This window comes from Schistocerca cancellata, chromosome 9, assembly GCF_023864275.1.
Source record: "Schistocerca cancellata isolate TAMUIC-IGC-003103 chromosome 9, iqSchCanc2.1, whole genome shotgun sequence".
Lineage (NCBI taxonomy): Eukaryota > Metazoa > Arthropoda > Insecta > Orthoptera > Acrididae > Schistocerca > Schistocerca cancellata.
Window position 1 is genome coordinate 84400384 of NC_064634.1, and position 25205 is coordinate 84425588.

Sequence of the window (25205 nt, forward strand, 5' to 3'; positions counted from 1 at the left end):
ATGGAATATGCTGCAGGTGACTTCACGTCCACAGTCGCAGTTACAGCCATCAGCCACTACCCCTGGAAACATTCAGGTAGCTTTTCAGCAAGCTGGAATAGAGGATGTTGTCACACTTTAAAATAAAAAATTCTTTCTTAGCTTTCCATTCTACTTTGTCTATTTTTGAATGCTGGGTGCCACAAGTTAAAAAGCACTTCATCTGTTTTGTACTTTTTTTACTTTTGTAGTTGTTGGAACACTAATTTCATTAATTAAATTATTCAAAATTAAAAATGGGTCGTATTGTCCATATAGTATAATATCAAACATTTATTTACCTTCACAATCACTTGACTCGTTTCTGGAATTATGTTGCTTAACGTGCAGTGTAATATTAGAGTGCTGTGTTGTGAACTAGACTAGCTCTCTCATGTATCAAGATATCACAGTGTCACAGTTTGTGCACATATAACAGTTATCAAGTATGTTCTGTTTTGTAATATGAGAAGCCCCTTTCTGAGCAAATGCTGAAATACACTGGCATCCATTTGTAAGTAACTTGTGTATTAAGACTTGACTTCCTCCATTTTCAGCTGTTGTAACAAATTTTACTGAATGCTTTTATCATCTCGATGTAATACCTAGGGCTTCATCCAAGTATGTTTACTTTTTTTTCTGCCACATTTCTTCCAATTACATAACAGTGCAACACCCCTGTTTAGCTCCATGTCAAAGATCTTTGATGAATATTTGATCATATTTCTTTGTCAGTGTAATATGATAGTGTAATACCGGCCTTATGGATATTTGTTGTTGTAATATTTATGAGAGGATTCAATCTACAGTGCACATTTGTTTTGTTTGTCAACCAGATGTTGCTCACTTGGGCCTTGGTAAAATCTGTCTTTAATTTCGGAATTTGGGGCATAGAGCTTGTATATTTTCATGGATGTTCAGGACATAGAGAATGTATATCTTCATGGAGATTTTTATCAGGTGTTACGGGATGTAGATTTCTGTCTTCAGTCATTGGATATAATTGCAGCTGTATATGGCAGTATGAGACAACAAATGCATTTATAGAATTTTTTGAGGATTTTTCTGTTGAGTTATGACTATCAGAGAAGGTGAAGTCCTTCTTCGAATTATTTTTGGATTCAGTTTTTCACTAAACCAGAGTGCCTTTACCTTTCACAGGCACTTGAAGACATTGTTTGTATTTGGTGTGTATTTTGAAAGTCTGGCATGTGCAGTTGACAATTTTCAATTGTCCCATGTGTTGTTTCAACAATTTTACACTTCCTTTAAATGTTGATGATGTGTATAATTTATTGAGTTTACCAGTGAGGCCCTATTCCAGCATAGGCTGTTTATCTTTGGAAGTTAGGGCAGTATGTCAGTGTATGTATTTAGTGGGTACTGATGGAAAAAAGAAAACATAAAATTCTTATTTATAATGTGTACCGGCTACTGGAACTGCAGCACTTCAAAACATCAACTTATACAATGATGGATGACAACCACAGTGCAGATTAAGCTGTAGTTCAGGTAACATTTACGTAATAGATACAAGCAATAAGTTGATGTTCTGGTACCTGCAGTTTGTTATAAATAGACATTTAAATAAATGTGCATAGCATTCTGAATTATGATTTTCTGTCTGAAGAAACATATGTACAAGTACTGTTTAATTCCCTCATTTGATATGGTTACTTTCAGTATAGAACCATCTTCCAGATGTTGATTAATTGATTGAATATGCTGTTTGATTTCAGTGAGGCAGTGGTGAGTTCAACTACACCACAACCATCAGCGTATGTTGCACCATTGAAGAAAGCTGTTGCTCGTGTTAGTGATGATTCACCTAGTCGCATGTCACCTGTGCCTACTGTCACCAGTAGTCAGAGTGATAACTGTGTTTCGTCTACAGAAACCAGACTCCCAGAAGACATACTTGCTCAAAGCAGAGAGAAGCTAACAAAAATTATAGATATTTCAAGTGATAATTCATCAGACATAGAATGGATTTATGACAGGCGTAAAGATGTCTTGAGTGGAAAGGAAAAAGCATTGAAAAATGCCTCGGTTTCGAAGTTACTGTCGTATGACATTGCTTCAGCTATGGACTGGGTATGTGAAACTGACAAATCTTCAGTAAATAAAAACACACCTTTATCACAGTCATTGAGTATTACTTATAATATCTCCAAATACAGTGATAGGGCAAGTAAAAGTACACACGAACTGCAGACAAGTAAGCACTTCTGGGATTCACATAGTGAGAACAAATTAAGTACAGTAGAAGAGTCAAGAGATGCAGCATCATGTACAGAAGAAAGGGAAAATAATTCATCATCAGCATATAATTATGAAGGGCAGTCTCTTCTGAGTGAAGATGAGAACACAGCTTCAAAGAAAGATGAAGGTGTTACTTCAAGATCATTACGTGCAAAACTTGAAGAAGAAATACATAAAGTTCATAGAGTGGGAGTGAGCACAGGTGGTGCGTTGAGGGGATTGATAAATAAAGATGACAGAAAAATTTCACCTGTGAAGATTAAACCTGAAAAATTGAATATTGATACATTGTCTCCTGCTCGATCTTTATTAGAGAAGGTAGATAAGACGAGTTCCTGTTCGAAGGTACCTGATCACAGTGCTGTTGAGGAAAAAACACCTTTATTTTCACGAAGTCCCAGCAGGTTGGACAAATGGAAAGGATCTTCAGATCCCAGGAAGCGACAAAGCATTGAACAGCCAAGTGTCGCAAATACACCTGATAGTGATGCTGTAAAAGTGGAGCCAAAGTCAAATGAAAATAGTGACCCACGTCTGAAACTAGGGAGTGGATATGCTGTGAAGAATTTTCAGACTACACCACAGCCAAATCAGAGTGATAACAAAGGTAAATCACACAGTTTGCTGTCGTCATTGAGTTCAGAGGATTTGCAAAGGATAGTGCATGAAAATCTTCAAAGCCTTCCTTCGCCTCCACCAAATACAAAAGAAATTTTGGAAACTGTTAAAGCAGCAAGTCCAATGACTAACAAGTCTGTGAGCATAACACATACTAATGTTTGCTCACCTGCACATACCCCAGAAAGTTCTCAGCTTGCATATCCAGGGGGCTTTCGGCCCCAAGGTACTGCATTCGGTCAGCAGCAAATACAGGGAAGTGGGACTTACGGGTACGAGAACTCTTTAGAGCAGCCTAACTCTACCAACAGGCCAGCACTTCTTCCAACACCAGGTATACTTCCAAAACCAGGTATTCCTCCAACATTTGTTGGCGCTCAAAGCCATCCAGATGTGATGTATGGTGCTGCAAGACAGAGAGATGTAGATGGTCTCAAAATCACACAGCATGGACATCAGGGTGGCGTGGTAGACCCAAGACTTAATGTTCACAGATCAGGAGTTGTTGAGCAAAGAGTTAGTAAAGACCCCAGACTGAACACCACAGACTATTCTCAGAGTAGTCCAGTAGAGCAGTGGCCAGGTTCACCATGTTACGGAATCCTGTCTCGTCCTGTGTCTGACGTTTCAGTGGTGGAGTACAACAGAGAGTCTGGACCAGTCCACCATTCAGGCAGGCAAGTGGACCACAGAAGTAGAGACAGATGCGCAGCACCTGTTCAGCAGTTTTCTCCACATGTTTCTCCCGCTCACATGTGGCCAAATCAGCAGCAGCCTGTGATGCAGCATCAACCATATGGTGGAAGAAGTGATGCATCATACTTACAACAGCATGCCCATCAGTCACAAATGGGACATGCAACTGCCAGTGCTAACCAAAATATGCCTTCTTCTTTTTATGCCAGTAGAGCTTACAGGGCTCCAGGTGAACCTTCCCCTAGTCTTTTGGGCCCAGGACCAATGTTGGGGAGAAGGGCTCCAATCCTGTCAGAGAGAGATCCAAGGAGACGAAGCATAGAGGACACTGATGCAGCCAGAAGTTCTCGACTCATTGAAAGGAGACCAAGGACTCCTGACCCAAGGCGCTCTAGAAGCCGTGACAGACGTTCAAGAAGCCGTGACAGGCGGCGTGAAGTGAGCAGTGACAGGCGGCGTGAAGTGAGCAGTGACAGGCGGCGTGATGCAAGCAGGGACAGACGCCGTGATGTTAGCAGTGACAGGTGGCGTGATGTAAGTAATGACAGGAAGCGTGAGAGTAGTGATAGGAGGCATGGTGACAGTAGTGACAGGAGACGGGATGAAAGGCATTCAGAGTCTTTGAGTAAGAGCGAGAGGGACTCACAGAGGAGTAAAACTGGAGCAAAAGAAATCATTTCACCACTCAATAGCTTGTACGATGATTCTTCTGTTCCCAAAACAGGTAAAGGGTATGGTTTTCAGCATTTCAGAATACCAAAAATCAAACGTGATCCACCTCATCTACATAGGTCAAGGTCACCAGTTCCTGTTACAAAGTCTGAGGAGGAAAGGAGTTCTGTTAGAACAAAGGTCGATGAAACATCTGCTGATGAAAAGCCGTTGAGACCCACTGTAGTAGATCCAGTGGAAAGTACAGAAAAAGGAGCTACTGAAAATTCAGTGAAAGCGGAATCTATTGACATTACTGAGACATGTCCAAAGAAAACCGAAGAATTAACACAGGAACTTATCGAAAGTTTCATTCGTAGATCTTTTGAATGTGGTGAAGGGAAAAAGTTATTGGATAATGCTATTTTCTTAGAAAATTTGAATGAGAAGCTGAAAGCTAAGAAGTTACAGAAAATAAAGCGTATCTTGGAGTCTGATTCTGATGACAGTGATTCTGATAGCAGTGGAAAAAGCAAGAAGAACACAAAAGCTAAACAAAACAAAAAGAAAGATTCTGATGATGGTGGTGGTGATGATGATGTAAAGGAGGATAAAAAAAAGACAAGACGACGACGGGTTATTGTCTCTGACGAATCGGATGAGGATAATGATGTGGGTGACAATAAGACCACAGTGGAGCAATGTGAGAAAAGTGAAGTAAATGAAGATGACACAGAGGATGAGAAGCCACTTTCTGAGTTATCAAAAGTAAAAAATGCTGAGGAGGAGAAAAGGAAACCAAAGTCAGCAATGATTAGTCCTAAAACAAAGGCTAAAACTAAGAAGAAAGTTACTATAGATGTAAAAGAATCCGATAAAAACAGAGATAAGCAAAATGTTGAAGAACAAAAGAGTTCTGAAAATGAAAGTGGTTGTGATGGAAAGAGTACAGAGAAGAAAGGCAGAGGTGTAAAACAAATGAAAAAACATAGACGTCGTTCTCCATTAGAGCTTCTGCAGGAAGACATAAGAGAAATGTTTATCAGTGAAGGAGTTGTGACAGCAACAGGTTACAGAATGTGCAGACTTTTAAAAGAAGTTAAGCCTGGTATGTCTATAGAGGAGGTATCAAAAACTGAAGCAAAGCGTATGCAAGAAGAAGCAGAAATGGAATGTGAGAATTTCTCAAAAACAAGGAGGCAGAGAGGTAGACGCAAGACTATAACAGACTTTTCAGATGATGGTTATGATGAGGATGAAGAAGATGATGATTATGAATATAATTCCAAAGAATTTAAAGCAAAACCTGGACGAAAGAAGAAGTATGACCATCAGAAGCACCAGTATGAACAGTCAAAAAATCAACTGAAAGTAGTACTTCAGAAGACTTGTGCACCAAAAATGGATTTGAAAGATGTTAAAACAGAAGATGAAGAAAATCTCTCTCAAACTGTATCTCTCACGACAGAGGAGTGCAGAAGGCTAGCTAGAAGTGTGTGGAGATGGGCTAGTACACAAATTCCATCCAGAGAAGATGAAGAGATTGATGTTAGTGAAAGAAAGAGTACTATATCTGCTAAAGCTTCTGATCATCAATCTGCATACGAGTATGTTGAAACGCAGGACCCATTCTGTTTCAAGAGGACAAGCTGCAAGAGAAGAACAAAGCCTCGAACTATAAAGATTGAGGATGTCATCAAAAAGCTAACAGAATACACTTTTGGTGATACATGTAAAGAGCAGGATGTTGCTGCACCCTGTGCTGGTAGTGGAGCTGCACAAAGTATTGGTGATGTTGAGAATGAAACTACAGATGATACTTCTTTGAAGAACACAAAGTTACTGGAGAGACAAGAGACTGAACAATTTGGTAACAAAAAGCCAGTTACTCCCAGGAAATCCAAAAAGAAGAAAGCGAGTGCTTGGCAGTTGGGTATAATTAAGAAGAAGTCTGTACATAAATGCAAGTTTGACAGATCTGATTTGTCAAAGAGCCCAGCATCTTTTTCAGTTGATGACAGTGATCTAGAGTCAAAATTGGGTGATGACTCAATTGCTGATAAAGAGAAAACTGATACTATTAGGCAGGGATGCTCAGAGGAAAATAGTAAGATTAAGACTCCTCAGGAAAATCTCTCAGACATTTCTAATGAGAAGAGCAAGTTTGAGTCTGTTCAGATGAAGAACGATTGTCTGTCTGATGACATTAAGACAAGCGATCTTGAAGTAGTATCCAAACGTGACGAGGAGAATGTAGGGCTCGAGCTAAAATTAGATTCCCTTAAGAGCAAAGAAAATAAATCTGAAACAAAACAAGTGGACATTTCGCAAGAGGCTTATAATAGTCACAGAGAACATGCAGTGGATAAAATGTATGCATTTGATGGAAGCCCAAAATATCCCTGCAAGCTTTGCTCATATTTTGGGAGAGGCATTACTAATCATTATAAAACACAACACCCAAACAGTGAAGTATATATATCTAGGCTGAATCTTGCTGAAGCAGCTATTGCAGTATCTTCTTCACAAAAGACTGAGTATGATGATTGTGCTACTCAAACTAGTGGTGACAGAAGCAGAAAACAATCTTTATTTAAGTGTCGAATGTGTGATCTGATAACAAATAAGGTAAACACTTTCTATGATCATCTTACCACTCATACAGGAGAATATCGGTATCAGTGTGATGTATGTCAATTTACTACAGCCTCAAGACCAAATTTTAAGTCACATTTTCTCACTCACCACCCAGGCTTTGATATAAAGACTAACATCTTGCATACTGTAAATAATACTGAGCGCATTGTATTTGGACATATATGTACAGCCTGTAATTTTGTGCAGATCGAAAAGAAAAATGTAGAGAAACATGTAGAAATGGTACACTCAGATTCTGATTTTAGTGATTCACAGTTACCAAAAGTGCTGCTTATTAATATGTCAAAACATAGTACTGACGTTCCTGACACCGATGGTGATCAAGAGGAGTCAAGTTTAAGTCCTACAAAACAGGAGATTGATGAATGCCCCAACAGCAAGTTAGAAAATGTGGATTGTGAAGTATCTGGCGACCTGTGCAAAATTACACCTAAAGGTGTAAAAACAAATATCAGTGATGATAAATGTGATGAAAACAATAGTAATGCTTTGTCACATGTATCTGAATCAGCAATAGATGATTTTACAAATGCTAATGTCAATTCTGAAGTTGGTGTAAATAGTGAACGTGAAGAAACAGCTGCTGCTGTGTCAAACAGTGATGCTGTAATAACTAAAAATGCTGAAAGCAGTGAAGCAAATAAACTACTGCCAGGTGCTGATCGTAAAGAAACTTGTGATGATGTACCAGAAGAAAACCATAAGAAAGAGACTGTCAGTTCTGAAGATAGTAATTCCACCAGATCTCATGTTACAAATGTGGAGGAACCCACAGTGGTTCAGTGTGAAGCAGTGGTCGATACTCGTGTACAAATAAAAGACAGTGATCATATTAGAAATGAGACTAATACTACCATTTGTGAAGTTGCAAATGTAAAGGAGGCCACACCTGTTCAGATTGACAATACAAATAATGCTTGTGAAGAAGAGAGCATTAAAACTGTTACAAGTGAAATACAGATTATGGACAAAACTACAGCTGCTGATCAGAATACAATGGTGAATAATTCTTCTGCAAAAGAGTGCACTGAAGTTAGCAAAGATGAAGTTCCAAATTTGGAGAGTGTTGCACCAGTACATAATGAAACAGAAAGTGGCCCTGTACGAGAAAGCAGTACTAATGAGGATGGTACTGATGATGACCATGATGATAGTACACCTCCACTTGAGAATGCTGTATCCATACACGAGGAAATGAATGACACTTTGAAGATTCAAAATAATTTGAATCCAGCTAGAACTGCTTCAGGTTCCGAAGAGAATGAGAAGTCTTCATTTATTGGTGTTGTAGACGAGACAGAAGAAAATAGAAAACGAAGAATAAGTGCATTTGTTCCATCGGATACAACTGATCAACATGAAGAAATGCTACATAATGAAAGATACAAGACAATGGAAGCTATAACTCAGAGCTTAAAATTCAAACCGGTGATTAAATCAAGCATTGATGTTTTAATAGAATCCATTGATATTCGTAAAAAGCAGGAAGAGTCCACAAATACCATATCAGAGCCAGAGTGTGCCTCCGAAAATTCCACTGCACAGAACAAGGCAGATGTTGTAAAGAGTAATGGTGAGGGTGACGAATCAACTCTGATTGATGAGAGGCGTGCCCTTGAGGCGGCCCAAGCTGTCAAGTGCTCGGATGTTGATTGCACAGAATCTAACAGGGTAGTACCTCAGAAATCTAAGGATGATCCTTATAGTGAGCAAGAAATTCTTGATGATGACGTAATTAAACATTCAGATAGTTCATTATTTGATAAAATTTTCTCACCAGCTCTTAATAAAATCCAGAAGAAAGAATTGAAGAAGCAGTCAACAGTGAAGGTGGGTGTTACAAGTTCTAACTATACAAGTTCACCAGCTGAGGGAGATGCTGTAGAAATTGAGCTGCTTAGTGAGGATAAAATTAGAAATCTCTCCGAAAGCTCTTTTGAAGGTGATCATGAAAGTTCTCTTCCACTGATTGTACAGAGATTGGCCAAACACATCTCTGACCCAAGTGCTCTCGTCATAGGCGACGACGAAAATGATATAGATAGTGAATATGGAGCGAGTGAAATGAGAGAATTTGAAGATGCTGCAATGATGAGTCAAAATGAGAGCACTGCTGATTCATCAGATGCAGATTCGGTAAATTATGATGAACTGTATGATGCAGCAGCTGCATATGAAAAGAGGATAATGGGTCTGAGTGGTTCTCACATTTCAGATTCAGTATTACCCTCAAATGGAAAAAAGTGTAAATATTCATACAGTAGAGCATCACCAGTTAAACTGGAATCTGGAAATGTGGCTTCTGGAAAACAAGATTCTTCAAAGTTTGTATGTTCACCACCACCAGCTATTGCAATAAGGAAGGATAAAAAAATATTTTCAGCAAACACTTTTGGAACTCCTGACATAAGAGTAGGGTCATTTAGTGCACGTCTGTATGGATCCTCGAAAGTTCTCTTTTCCTGCTTGATTCAGGGTTGTATTTTTCAGAGTACACACGTGTCAAATTTCTCTGAACATTTGAGAACAAACCATAAAAGTTCTTATTGGGATGGCTTTTGCCAGACATGCAAATTTAACATTAAAGGGGAAGGGGCACGAAATTCACATGTAGCTCACATAGTTGCATTTAATCACCTTCTTGATGAGCACGTGTTAACAGATAGGTGCTTTTTGAATGATTCAGGTGGAAAGAAAACCTTATTATTGGATAATCTACAGCATACAGGCAAGTCTGATGGAGCAGTGGACAGTGAAGTTTGTGAATCGGATGAAGGAAGTTCTGGCCTGGGTGAAAACACTGCCAGTTCAGAAACTGGTGTGTTGAGCAGTGGCACAAAGGAAGATGGTGTCAGGCATTCATCATCTGAAGAAAACATCAAAGTTGGAAGCCTTTCTGGTAACATACTGAGAACATCCGATGGAAAGACTTCTGTGGCTGAAGGGAGACAGGTTGCAGAGGCATATTCAGTAGAGAAAGATAACTCATTAAAATCATCAGCGGAAGGGGCTGTGGAATCAGACACATCAGAAAGTACAGATACCACCGACAGTACATCTAGGAAAGACACAGAAGTTTGTAATCAGCCAAAGATTTATTTGCGAACTAGAAGGCTCAGTGGAGATAAACTTTCGGGTCATAAAGATGGTCCAGATGTCCAGTCATCTCTTTGTGGTAAGAATCTTTTTTTCTGTTGATTGTTTTATGAACATATATAAGAAGCATTGGAAATAGAATCTGTGACTTTTTGTTTTGTTATTAGATACTGAAAATCTCATGGCTGGAGAGAATGACAGCAGTGGTACAGATGATGTGTCATTTATAAAAATTACAACTGTTGTGAGTCTCAACCCTAATGCAGAAAATTCTGTGAGTATTATTTTCTTTTAACAGATGAAACAATTTTTTAAAGATACATACCAAAATTATTGAATATATTTATCAGTATTATTGAATATATGTAAATGAGCACTCAAGAAATGTATGTAATGGGAAGAGACATCCAAAGCAAAATGTTTGATACTGCTTACAGTCGAGATCACAGTAGTGATAATTGTGCGATTCCCTCCCAAACAGTACATTTAATTTCAGCAAAGGTTCTGAGACCAGTTCATTCCTCCCAGCCCCACTAAATATTGCAAAAATGTTGCAAGCTTACTTAATGTTATTTTCCAATTCTGATGTAAATGTCAATGTGCCAATGATATGAGAGATGATGTCTCTATCAATTACTATAAAAGAATACTTGAGGGAGAAAAAAAATATTCTTCTAATAAAGTGTTCATATAGAGACAGCCAGAATTCTACTGTAACGTAACTGATTCTCTCCGTTTCATGATGTCCCACAGTACACTGTTAATGAAAAGAAGTAAAATAGGATGTATATGTTGGGACAGCAGGAAAATAACATTAAGTTCACGTTAAATTAGTTGTTAACAGGTGAACTTAAAATTTCAAGAAATTTGTATTGCATAATTACATATAGGTATAAAAATACAGCACAGTTACCAATTGATAGCAGACGTAGGCAGTAACAGAATTGTTAAAATGTTCTTGAAAGTTGGTGATCGATTGGAAATGAGATGTCAGCTGACGAGGGCTTTGATAATGGTTAATACTGTATCTAGAACTCCAGAGGAATGAGAGCTGTTTTGAAGTGTTCTAGCAGATCAACATTGTATGCTGGACTGATATATGATCCTGGAACCTTGTCTTTTGTGGTCAGTCCTCTTACTGAGTTGTAGAGGGATTACTCGTGTTCAGCTCTCACTGCTTCACCTCTTCCATTACCACTTTCTGAGGTTAGGAATATATTTATTGATAATATTCCATCTTCAGTCACAGTATTTCTGTTTTGTAATTACTGTCCAGCACATTTTGGAGTTAAAACTCCATTTTTGACGACTGTATGGGCTTCATGAATGTTAAAACTGCTTCAGTTTTTCACCTAACAGTATTGGCAGCTGAGCAACACAGTTTAGTGAAAAACCTGTCTCAAGTGGGATTAATGAGAGAAATGCTGGAAAAGTGAGAGAAATAAAGTATTGTAACATACTACATGCATTTGACCACATAATATTGTCTTCTGCGTTGGTGAAAAACTTACACATTTACGCTGACATTTTGAATGATTTAATATACTTGATAGTACTGCAAGGCTCAGATGACACTTACATAACCTTTGTTACAGTAACGTGACAAATAAGTTTCATGTTATTTACATTTACCTGGATTGACAAAATAAAATAAAAAATTAAAACATCAGAAGAGTGTCAGGTAACAATTTTAGTTTTACATTCTCAACACGAGATTGATATGCTTCTTATCATACAGTGACTAAACATATTTGTTACAATTTACTGTATACTTGTTTAGATGGTAACATAGTAATAACTTCATATTATGCTAGTTACGCGTACAAATGAAATGAAAGTACCTGCAAAATGACAGTGAGTACAATTTGAGGGTCAGTGGGGAAGGGGAGGAAGGGTGGTGTGTGTGTGTGTGTGTGTGTGTGTGTGTGTGTGTGTGTGTGTGGGTGTGTGTGTGTGTGTGTGTGTGGAGAGGGAGGGGGGAGAGAGAGAGAGAGAGAGAGAGAGAGAGAGAGAGAGAGAGAGAGAGAGAGCAGTGTAGTTGGAATGAGGTGGAGATGATGGGTATATTTATGTTGGAGGCAGGGATAAGGTAATTGTGTTCATTGCTTCTTGTGAGGCTGTTTATTAAGAGACAGCTGTTGCTGAATAAAATATGTAATCTGTTGTTTTCGCTATCTGTCAGTTCCTTCAGCATGTCATTGGGTTGGATAATCTGTCTGTGTTTGTAACACCTATAGCATATTGAGCTTTGTCCCCGAGAGTTGTGTGTTTGTCGTCATAAAGGTGAGTTTTCATTGTAGATTTATGATGAACATTTAAACGTAGAGCTGACATGTTTACTGTATTGTATGGCAAATGGATCTGCCTGTCCTATCTACGTAAAAACAGGGACAGTCTTGGCAGATGAGCTTGTAGACGCCTGATGTCAAGTTTATTGCAACAGTAAGGACGGACATGCTTTATTTTGTTAATTGTGTAGCAGTGCCTCTTAATGCCACATCTTCTGAATTGACTGACGGTTTTAGAAGAGACTCTTCCACTGAGTCAAATACTAAAATGCTTTTGGTTTTGGTGTCTGTTGGTAACATGACTGTTGTTTCATTTCTGTTTTATTTCTTTTTTGTGTTGTTATTCAGGAGATGACCAATCGTGGGTGGCTAATATCCATTATTAGTGGCAATTTGAATAAGTAAAACAAGGGAGATGCACTCACTCACCTATAATGGGTGAGGCATGGCGCACAGAAATGTGAAAGGGAAAAGAGAGAGAGAGAGAGAGAGAGAGAGTGTGTGTGTGTGTGTGTGTGTGTGTGTGTGTGTGTGTGTGTGTGTGTGTGTGTGTACTTGTACTTGTCCGCTTTTACTAGGAAGCTAGTGGGAATACTGTTTTTTTGTTGCATGTTTTTTATGTGCCTTATGTCTATCTGGTTGCCTTGTCCCTGTCTTATGTGTTTTTGCTATCCAGAAAGTTCCTTATTCGTATGTTTAGTGCCTGTTTGTTTGATTAATGCAGTGTTATCACCAAGACTACCTTGTGGTGCTGGTATTATCACTACCCCGTTAATTACTCCATGTAAATGTAAATTAACACAAAGTTTAATACTAACCAAGTCACTTTAAAAGGAAGGTCACCGTTGGCCCTTAAAAATATTACGGCCAACGCTGACCTTCCTTTGTTAGCATTATGTATAAAAGGGCAATGCATTGGCGGAGCTGTCATTTGGACTCAGAAGATTCATGTGAAAAGGTTTCTGATGTGATTACGGCTGCATGAAGGGAATTAATAGACTTTGAATGTGGTATGGTAGTGAGAGCTAGATGCGTGGAACAATCTATTTCAGAAATCTTTAGGGAATGCGATACTTGAGATCCACAGTGTCAAGAGCGTGCTGAGAATGTCATATTTCAGGCGTTACCTCTCACTGTGGACAGTGCAGTGGCCGAAAGCTTTCACTTAACGAGCAAGAACAGTGGCATGCGTAGAGTTGTCAGTACTAAGAGATAAGAGATAAGCGGCACTGCGTGAAATAACCACAGAAATCGACTTGGGATGTATGATGAATGTATCCGTTAGGACAGTCCTACGAAATTTTGCCTCTCCTGGGCTTGTGATCATGTTGGTTGGACTGTAGATGACTTGAAAACTGTGGCGTGGTGTGATGAGTCCCAATTTCAGCTCTGATGCTTGGGTTAGTGTGTGGCACAGACCTCACAAAGCCACGGACCCAGGTTGTCATCTATGCTCCGTGCAAGCTTGAGGTAACTCTATAACAATGTGGACTGTATTTACATGGAATGGACTGACTCCTCTGGTCCAGCGGAAGTGATCATTGACTGGAAATGGTATGTTTGAATATTTGGAAATTGTTTGCAGCTATTCATGGGCTTAACATTCCCAAACAACGATGGAATTTTTTTGGGTGACAGTGCACCATTTCATTGGGCCATAGCTGTTCGTGATTGGTTTGAGGAATATTCCGGACAGTTAGAGAGAATGATTTGGTCACCCATATCGCCTGACATGAATCCCATCGAACATTTATTGGACATAATGAAGAGGTCAGTTCATACACAAAATCCTGCACTGACAACACTTTCTGCAATAGTGGTGGCTGTAGAGGCAGTATGGCTCAGTATTTCTGCAGTGACCTTGCAATGACTTGTTGCCTCCATTTTCATGTTGAATTGCTGTTCTACACCTGGCAAAAGGTCTGATATGATGTTAGGAGGTATCCCATGACTTTTTGTCACCCCAGTGTAATGCCCAGTAAGCCTAAACAGCCCCTAAAAATGTAATTGCATCTCCAAAACATGAAGGCAAGTAATTAGAAAATAAAAATATTGTGACTGAAGACAGAATTTTCCTTATATTCTAGACTTCACAGAACTCTACTGCATACAAAATTCCTGCCATGGTCAGCTATATTGTTTAGTAATGTAAGTAATGAACAAATAGCAGGCGATTTCTGTGCAGTATAAGGTATGTTTCACCAGTGAATGCATCTTCTTGTTTAAAGAGAGAGGTTGTTACTAAGTGAGAAATAAAAGATGAAATGTTCAGGTGCTTGGGGCAAGTGTTGAAACATCAGTTACGGTACGGGTCATGATGCCATGACAGTGCTGGTGATACGTGTATAGTATACAGGGTGTAATTGCTAACTGTTTACAATGTACCACAGTTGTGTAGGGGAAGTACAAACAAACAGAGCAGTTCGGTGTGAAACTGGAAAACAACCTCAGATTGGTCTGCAAAAGGCCACTTAAGATGCAGCATGTGCGCATCACACGAGATTTTGAATATCTTTTTCTCTTACACTGCCAGTTTAATCAGTCATATTTTTGAAATTGTTTTATTTAGTTAACATTAACAGTTCAACAAGAAAATGGGCTTTTGTAAGCATTACGCAAAAACTAATTACATTTACAATTCAGTCTAAATTTAATTTTAAGCACAGAAGTCTTCAGTAAGAAGGCCAGGGAACCCAAATGATTTGTAGTGTTAAGTCACAAAGTTTGAGGTAAAATTTACACAAAAAAGTAAATTTTATCATTTGTAAGTTCGAGGATGATTTCAGTGAGTAAAAGAAATGGTTTTCAAACAGTGAAGATTGACTAAGCTGGTGCGTAAGAGGTGAGAGGATGTTTAAAATTGTCCATGGTGCTCGTATGCTGTAGCTTAGGTGGCTTTTGCCGACCAATGTGCTGTAGCTTAGGCGGCTTTTGCAGACCAATTTGAGATTATTCCCTGATTCGACAGTCCACAAATGCCTCGTCTGAAATTTTTCGTCTCAGCTTCATGTGTATTGCTGTTATTCATAGCAAGCAGTTATCAGTTACACTCTGTACAGCTTCTCAGCTGTAAGCAATATGTAAAGAAATTGCCTTGGGGCAAAACAATTCTGGATCTCTTGGTGAGAAGTGAAATAGAGATACCTAAATGGCTCAAAAATAACTACAGTATTGATTCCATAGAAAAAACAAAAGTGTTGCTGTGGAGTGGATATGTTTGAATTGCCCTTGTGGAGATGTACGCTATGTGATCGAAAGTATCAGGACACCTGGCTGAAAATGACTTAAAAGTTCATGGCACCCTCCATCGGTAATGCTGGAATTCGATATGCTGTTGGCCCACCCTTAGCCTTGATGACAACTACCACTCTCGCAGGCATACATTCAGTCAGGTGCTGGAAGGTTTCTTGGGGAATAGCAACCCATTCTTGACGGAGCCCTACACTGAGGAGAGGCTATATCGATGTAGGTCCTTGAGGCCTGGCATGAAGTTGGCGTTCCAAAACGTCCCAGAGGTTTTCCATGGGATTCAGGTCAGGACTGTTTGCAGGGCAGTCCATTACGGGGATGTTATTTACGTGTAACCACTCCGCCAAAGGCCGTGCATTATGAACAGGTGCTCGAGCGTGTTGAAAGATGCAGTCGCCCTCCCCAAATTGCTCTTCAACAGTGGGAACAAGGTGGTGCTTCAAACATCAGTGTAGGCTTGTGCTGTGATAGTCCACACAAAAGAACAATGGGTGCAAGCCCCCTCCATGAAAAAAAACGACCACAGAATAACACCAATGCCTCCGAATTTTACTGTTGGCACTACGCATGCTGGCAGATGACGTTCACCGGGCATTCGCCATACCCACACCCTGCCATCGGATCACCACATTGTGTATTGTTATTCGTCACTCCACACAACGTTTTTCCACTGTTCAGTCATCCAATGTTTACGCTCTTTACACCAAGCGAATCATCATTTGGCATTTACCAGCATGATGTGTGGCTTATGGGCAGCCACTGGATCATGAAATCCAAGTTTTCTCACCTCCCGCCTAACTGTCAGAGTACTTGCAGTGGATCCTGATGCAGTTTGGAATTCCTGTGTGATGGTCTGGATGGATGTCTGCCTATTACGCATTATGACCCTCTTCAACTGTCTGTGGTCTCTGTCAGTCAACAGACAAGGTCGGCCTGTATGCTTTTGTGCTGTATGTGTTCCTTCGTGTTTCCACTTCACTATCAAATTGGAAAAAGTGGATCTAGGGATGTTTAGCAGTGTGGAAATCTCGCATACAAATGTATGACACAAGTGACACCCAATCACCTGACCATGCTCGAAGTCTGTGAGTTCCGCAGAGCACCCCATTCTGCTCTCTCATATGTCTAATGACTACTGAGGTCGCCGATATGGGGTACTTGTCAGTAGGTAGCAGCACAATGCACCTAACATATGTTTTTGGGGGTGACTGGATACTTTCGATCACATAGTGTATGTAAGAATGTTCATTAAAATAGAACAAAGAGTGGTAGGTCACTAGCTAGTGATGATGTCTTTTATGGTTTGTCGTGGCATTTCTATGCATTGCTGTCAGCAGCAGGAGCAGCAGCCTTTTGACATCCACTGCCGGAGAAAGTCCTCTTCTACACCCTCCTAGCTACACAGTAATTGTCTGCATGCATCTTTTAGTTGAACATTGAGTGACCCTGAGTTTTCAAGACATTTTTACACTATTTTACTTGTAAGTAATTTTAGTCATATTGTAAAATTGATTTTAAAGACTGCTTTGAGACTTGCTAGAGTTCCTATATACACTCCTGGAAATGGAAAAAAGAACACATTGACACCGGTGTGTCAGACCCACCATACTTGCTCCGGACACTGCGAGAGGGCTGTACAAGCAATGATCACACGCACGGCACAGCGGACACACCAGGAACCGCGGTGTTGGCTGTCGAATGGCGCTAGCTGCGCAGCATTTGTGCACCGCCGCCGTCAGTGTCAGCCAGTTTGCCGTGGCATACGGAGCTCCATCGCAGTCTTTAACATGAGAGTCGCTTCTGCCTTGGTGCCAATGATGGTCGTATGCGTGTTTGGCGCCGTGCAGGTGAGCGCCACAATCAGGACTGCATACGACCGAGGCACACAGGGCCAACACCCGGCATCATGGTGTGGGGAGCGATCTCCTACACTGGCCGTACACCACTGGTGATCGTCGAGGGGACACTGAATAGTGCACGGTACATCCAAACCGTCATCAAACCCATCGTTCTACCATTCCTAGACCGGCAAGGGAACTTGCTGTTCCAACAGGACAATGCACGTCCACATGTATCCTGTGCCACCAAACGTGCTCTAGAAGGTGTAAGTCAACTACCCTGGCCAGCAAGATCTCCGGATCTGTCCCCCATTGAGCATGTTTGGGACTGGATGAAGCGTCGTCTCACGCGGTCTGCACGTCCAGCACGAACGCTGGTCCAACTGAGGCGCCAGGTGGAAATGGCATGGCAAGCCGTTCCACAGGACTACGTCCAGCATCTCTATGATCGTCTGCATGGGAGAATAGCAGCCTGCATTGCTGCGAAAGGTGCATATACACTGTACTAGTGCTGACATTGTGCATGCTCTGTTGCCTGTGTCTATGTGCCTGTGGTTCTGTCAGTGTGATCATGTGATGTATCTGACCCCAGGAATGTGTCAATAAAGTTTCCCCTTCCTGGGACAATGAATTAACGGTGTTCTTATTTCAATTTCCAGGAGTGTATGTTATTTAAATTTGTGTACTACAGGAGCAGAATAGACATCATTTGTGCCTATCCCATTTACTCTCCCCTGCACCAGTTCCAAAGATCTGATCTGAAGGCTCTCTTTAGGACTGCTGAAGATACTTTTGTGATATGGGATCTACTTACCCGATTCCTTTCGATTCTGAGTTTCTCATGATCATGATTCAGTCAAGTATAAGTTGTAGGATTGATGTTTATGTTCTGCAGCATATTAACATAAGCTGAGTCAATATCTTGTCTTTCATGAATGCCAGATAAAGTGGTAATTCATGCTCTTTGTTCTCTTCTGTAATTATGTCCTCAACTTTTAAGTGGTCCAGCACTCAGTATGTTGTTCTACGTCGTTGGACCTGGATAGATATGCACATAAAAGTGCTAGCTTCCAGGACGTGGAGGCATGCCGGCCATGGTTCGTATCCATCTGATGTACTGATGACAATGGCCAGTGTGCCACCTGGCTGTTTTCATGCGTGGAATCTAGGATGCAGTTTCAGGAGGTTTCCTAGCTCCCACTAGAGGAATACCAGGCAGGTACCCATGTCCTGCTATGCAAACATTTAGAAAACTCTTCTCATAACTTGCTCATAGGATCTATTCAAGGTGCCAGCAGATGGAGTACACTGATTCTGTGTGGGGAGCGGGAGGGTGTGAGTACGGGACTGGTGACCTAAGATGTTTAGCTTCTCTACGCAGTCTATGTGGTTGGTGATAATTTTACAGAATGTCTTGAACACTGTAGAAATGGCTTATAGGTCTACAGTTGTCTGCCCTCCTCCTCCCCTTTTCTACCAGCCTTCCACCCCCATCCCCCCTGAAGTCGTTCTTTATTGTGAAAGATAATTATTACACCATTAGTCCAGTTTTGGGGAAATGTCTCCATTCACATACACTTGTAAATGATTTTGGAAGTTTGTTTGGTTTTATGTTGCCTCTAACCTTTCTTTTTAATGCTCAAATAGCTTCATTTCAGGCACTTCAGTCCTGTCTTGAATACCTTTACACACTTCGTCGGGTATTACGCCTGGAGAGTCGTTATTTTTTTTATTCATCTTTCGAACTACTCAAACAGTTTTCTTGAAATGCGTCTAAAATTTTCTCTCTGTTATTATCTGTGCCAACTGCCATTCTAACTGGTATTTGCCTAATGCAAATTTCCTGTGTCTTCTTGTCATACTTTCATTGTTTTCAATTGTTCCTCTTATCAAATATTCATTGTACCATCTTACATCCTTCCTAATACATTTTTGTGTACTTTAGTTTAATTCAGCAATATTATAAAAAGTATAGTTGCTAATCATCACATAGCGGAGATGCTGTGTTGTAGACGAGCACAACAAAAAGACTGTCGGAAAGAGTGCTTTTGGCCATTGAAGCCTTCTTCGAAATCACACACACACACACACACACACACACACACACACACACACACACACGACCACAGTCTCTGGCAGCTGAAGCCAGCGACTCAGCATCTCTGTTATATGGAGAGAACATGACCATCCCAAAATGTATTCTCCTGTGCTTGGCAGGAGCAGTTAATAAATGGCTAAAAATATGCCAAGCTGTTGCAAAATAAATTGTTATATAGAAAATGCGTAGAAATATTAAAAATTTCCAGTAAAAACATAAATTTTTTTTTTCAGGGGTGTTTTCATATTTGTAGCTCATCGGCTCGATGACTATCGATTTGACTTTAGGAAAGGTAAAGGCACCAGAGAGGCAGTTCTGACACTGCGATTGATAATAGAATCAAAACTGAAGAGAAACCAAGACATGTTCATAGGATTTGTTGACCTGGAAAAAGCAATTGACAATGTAAAATGGTAAAAGATGTTTGAAATTCAGAGAAAATAGGGGTAAGCTATAGGGAAAGATAGGTAATATACAATATGTACAAGAACAAAGAGGGAACAAGAAGACTGGAAGACCAAGAACAAAAGTGCTTGTTTTAAAAAGGGTGTGAAGACAGGGATGTAGTCTTTCGGCACTAGTGTTAAACTAATATATTGAAGAAGCAGTGATGGAAATAAAAGAAAAGATCAAGAATGGAAGAAAAATTTAGGTTGTAAGGATATCAGTGATAAGATTCACTGATGGCATTGCTATCCTGCGTGAAAGCAAAGAATAATAACAGGATGTGTTAAATAGAATGAAAAGTCTAATGAGGACAGAATTTGAATTGAAAGTAAATCGAAAAAAGTCAAAAGTATTGAAAAGTAACTGAAATGAGAACAACAAGAAACTTAAACATCAGAATTCCTGATCGTGAAGTAGACGAGATTAAGGAATTCTGCTACCTAGGCAGCAAAATAACGATGATGGATGGAGCAAAGAGGAAATAAAAAGCAGATTAGCACTGGCAAAAAGGCACTCCTGCCCAAGAGATGTCTGCTAGTATTTAACATAGGTCTTAATTTGAGGAAGAAATTTCTGAGTATGTAAGTTTGGAGTACGGCATTGTATGATAGTAAAACATGGTAAAACGGGAACAGAAGAGAGTCAAAGTATTTGAGATGTGGTGCTGCAGAAGAATGTTAAAAATTAGGTGGACTGATAAGGTGAGGAATGAGGAAGTTCGTAGGATTGGCAAGGAAAGGAATATATGGAAAACACTGACAAGAAGAAGGGACAGGATGATAGATCTGTTACAATATCAGGAAATAACCTCCACAGTACTGGAGGGAGCAGTGGAGGGTAAAATCTGTAGAGGAAGACAGTGATGGGAATACATCCAGAAAATAATTGAGGACATAGATTGTAATTGTTACTCTGAGATGAAAAGGTTGGCACAAGAGAATAATTTGTGGTGGGCCACGTCAAATCAGTCAGAAGACTGATGATTAAAAAAAATCGTCACAGGAGCCTTTCATTTACATTTTGTTGGAATATCAGTAGGTATTTTCACAGAATTCTGTATGATTTGAAATTCTGGTGTAAAAATAATGGAAATTCCTGGCTGGAGCAGTACCTAAAATAAGGGAAAGGCAACTACCCACTTGTAGCAGATTGATGCATGACACAGTAATGTTTACTCTCTCTCTCTCTCTCTCTCTCTCTCTCTCTCTCTCTCTCTCTCTATGGCCATGGCAAGAGTCTTTAGCAGTGTGTTATTCTCAATGTTCCATTCATATTTACAATTTTAGCATTTGATGAATGTAAGGACTTATGAGTGTGCAAAGCTGGTTTAGGAAGAGACTTGGACATTTTTCTACTCTCGAGGTGTGAAGTAAGGAGATTGGTCATTCAGTTATCTGAGTATGCTTGACCAGTTAATGGAAATAAAAGCTTTACTTTCATTGTTTTTGAGAGTCAGAAAAAGAAGACATCTGAACAAAAATTTGGAATTCAGTACTAATGATTTACAGAAAAGGCAGTTCATGGAATTCAACCAGTTTAAATGTATTTGTGAGTTAAATACTATCAAAAAGAAAGTAAGGTTTATTTTTATAATAATGATTGAAGTGTTTCAGGAATTCCTTTCAGTTAATTTCTCTATTGTGAAATAATGCTGAACGATTGATAGTTACAATTAACATAACTTTTTGTTGTCACTTGAAGAAATTCCTTTATGTAATGCTATCTGTTGTTTTAGTGTGTTCTGCTTATGTATAGTAGCTAAATTTTCAGGTTGGAGGCATTGAAGACTTGGATATTATAGAAAATGATAGCACAGTAGATGAAGACAGTGCAGATACTACCTCCTGTGCAATCACTGATGCATCGCCACCAACTCAGGAATCTCTGCATCCTGATTGTGTGGTCCCAAAAGAACCACAGGTGCTTAATGCAGTGCTGCTGACTCCAGGAATAGCTGTATCTTCTGGCCAGTCACCCAGGATGCAACTGGTGCAAAGGATGAAGCTGACAACAGCAAGTGATGTGTCTGTTGCCTCAAATCTGAGACCGAAAGGTGCAGTGCAGTTGCAGCAGCCCATCGTGTGGTCTGGTGCAGCAGGCACAGCGCTAACACCAGCACGAGTGGTTAGAATTGCTCCCAAAGTATCTCCTGCAGTTACCAAAGTCAAGTGAGTCTTCCTTTTTAGTCACTTTGATATATTTTGTGTGTGTGTGTGTGTGTGTGTGTGTGTGTGTGTGTGTGTGTGTGTGTGTGTGTGTGTAGAAATGTAGCACATATGTCAGCAAACACATAGGTGTTACCTTTGCTCCCATGTGCTTGTATGGAATATGAGAGGCAGATAATTTTAGTTAAATGTTTCCTGAAGTGTTAGCAGAATACTCAGTACTGTGTCTTTGTATTAACAGGATCATTGTTCTGAATGTTTTCGTTGCAGTTAGTGTGTTAGAGGGTACATTAATTCATTAAGTACCATTATTGTTTCCCCCTTTCTTATTCCGTATGCATATGGCATGCACCGGAGAGTGCCTGGCGGTAAGCTTGCATATGGGTTTAAATTTCTCTTTACCTTCATGGTCCTTCTGCAAAATACGTTTAGGGGAAGTTTATGTTGCTTAATATTTCTTGGATATGTGCTTCTGGAACTTTATCAGTGAACTTTTCTGCAGTTTGTAACATCTTTCTTGTGGCTTATGCCACTGGAGTTAGATGAGCATCTTCGTGATTTTCTTGTGCTTGCTAAATGTTTTAGGCACAGTTAACCTTCAGGCATCAGTTTTCTGTTGATCTTCCTGCATTTTCTTGTGTTGTCACTTGCTGTGTACAACAGCATCATCTACGAATAGCTTCGCTGTAAAGTGATGGCCCTATACCTCTCCCTTTTGGTATGCATGACTAATTAAATTTTTAATAATTTCTCCTTGTTAAAACTTATCTCATAAGTTTTATCTTGTAGAATGTATATCTTCTAGGACCACTGCCTGCTGCCTTCTGGATCTCATTGACAAACAGTGCAACCAGAGTTTCATAAGTTTGCTGTTTATGGAATGCTTCTTGATTCATAGAGAGATATTCTCAATGAACTGTCTTGAAAACTGGAATGACCTGTGACTTCTTCCAGTCTCATGGAAAGCTTTGTTGTTCCAGTGACTTAAAGTAAACTGTTGCAGTAAGGAGAGCAAGTTAACTTCATGAAATCATACAGGTATACCTTCACGTATAGTGACATCCCTTTGATTCCATAACTTTCTTTTCGATGCTCACTTATCTCAGTGACAGGTGACAGGTGAAAGGAAAGGCCATAGTACAATCTTTCTAAGCAAAACAGCATTTTGGCATTCTCTCTGTTATTCTTAATGATCTCTAAGATAATTTTATCCCTTTCATTTAATTTACATTAATGCCAAAATATCTACCATTCAGCAGGTATGTGGAATTTTACTTTTGGTTTCATTGAATGCTGCTTTCCTACAGCTTTTGTTTGTGAACAAGGCTTTGGTCTCATTTAAAACTGTACGAAGCTCTCTTTGTTTTTGCCATAACTTGCTGGCATGATAATTGAACCATTGTGGTGCACTTTAGTCTCAGTGAGTCGTACTAAGCATGTGCTGTTGAAAGGAGTATTGGACAATTCTCTTGATTTTATGCTTTGATACTCCACATTTTTGGATCCAGAGATGATTCTTTCATATTGTCCTTGGAGGTAATCTGTTACTTGCTGTACATAGGTAGCAGAGATACTTCTCTACCTTACTAAAAACTCCATTTAAAATTTTGAGGTCCTGCTACTTACAAAAATTTCATGCTCAGAAAATCTGTTATTGATGCTATTATTTAAAATGTTACTTTCACATTTCGTTTGACATGTGTTAAAGGGTAATATGCATTAAAAAGAACCGAGCATCAAGGTTTATTTTTCGTGTATAGTCCTGTGATAGATTAAAAATTTAATGGTAATAATGAGAGAAAAAACAATTACCCTAAAAAAGAAAAGTGTGAGTTGAATTCTTGAGCAATTTCATATGCAACAGGCTTTTGTATGGAAAAGTCTGAAGTTTTCTGTCATGCAGAGAGAGATGTTGCAATTGGTGCAGTATCAGCTTTTTTCTTTTCTATATGCTTTGCCAGTAAATTGCCTTAAGTTCTCAGAGCAAATCCCGGAACCTGTGTTGAATGTTGCTTCATCATGAGATTCATCTGTAAAAAAGGTGAGCTTAAGAAGAATAAAACATACCTAAACTTTAATCACAGCGGCAGCATTCGTAGCAACAATATTAGTGACAAAAATTGTGGCAGACCACAGCTTATCTGATTATGAATTCCTTGAGACTGTTCTCACTCAGATATTTTAAACCCCCAACTCAGAATCATTGAATTCTTCCTCTTGTGCTTCCAAAATTTCTTATTCACTTATTAAATATGACACACTTGCAGCAGAACAACAAAAAACTGCAAAACCTGATGAATATATGCATGAAGTTCATGACAAATTTGAGCATTCGATGGCTCGGGCAGTCGTTACAGCAGCCCTTAGGTTTACTATTGCTTCTTTTGAAGTAATTGTAGAAATTGATAACGGAAGGCAGCACATGTCCAGGGTCGTGTAGAAAGATGTCTGTACATTTTCTTGTACAAAACCAGTCTGGTTTTTGAGGTACATACCTGGGTACACCTTTTGAATACAGTGTTTTGGCCTGAGTTACACTTGGACTTGGTCACCAGAGTGTAAACACATATAATACTTAATATCCTAAAAGCCTTGTTGCTATTTCCAGTGCTCTACATTAAAAGAAAAGAAAGTTTGAGTATGTTTTCACTACGAGGTGCATTCAAGTTCTAAGGCCTCTGATTTTTTTTCTTCGGACTGGAAAGAGATAGAAACATGCGCATTGTTTTAAAATAAGGCCGCGTTCATTGTCAATACGTCCCAGAGATGGCAGCACCGTACGGCAGATGGAATTTTACCACCAGCGGTGAGAATGAGAACTGTTTTAAATACTTAAAATGGCGACGTTTTCCTTACTTGAACAGCGTGCAATCATTCGTTTTCTGAATTTGCGTGGTGTGAAACCAATTGAAATTCATCGACAGTTGAAGGAGACATGTGGTGATGGAGTTATGGATGTGTCAAAAGTGCGTTCGTGGGTGCGACAGTTTAATGAAGGCAGAACATCGTGTGACAACAAACCGAAACAACCTCGGGCTCGCACAAGCCGGTCTGACGACATGATCGAGAAAGTGGAGAGAATTGTTTTGGGGGATCGCCGAATGACTGTTGAACAGATCGC

At 39.7% G+C, this 25205-nt stretch overlaps 1 protein-coding gene across 1 annotated transcript in view; it reads left to right on the top strand.

Annotated features, from left to right (window-relative positions):
* Positions 1-25205, top strand: part of LOC126101200 (uncharacterized) — a 150025-nt gene that overhangs the window by 11280 nt on the left and 113540 nt on the right. The window contains exons 5-8 of the mRNA XM_049911895.1: positions 1758-4753; positions 4817-10078; positions 10167-10273; positions 21690-22087. Of these exons, the coding sequence (XP_049767852.1) occupies positions 1758-4753; positions 4817-10078; positions 10167-10273; positions 21690-22087 (8763 nt within the window). The remainder of the gene's footprint in view (positions 1-1757; positions 4754-4816; positions 10079-10166; positions 10274-21689; positions 22088-25205) is intronic.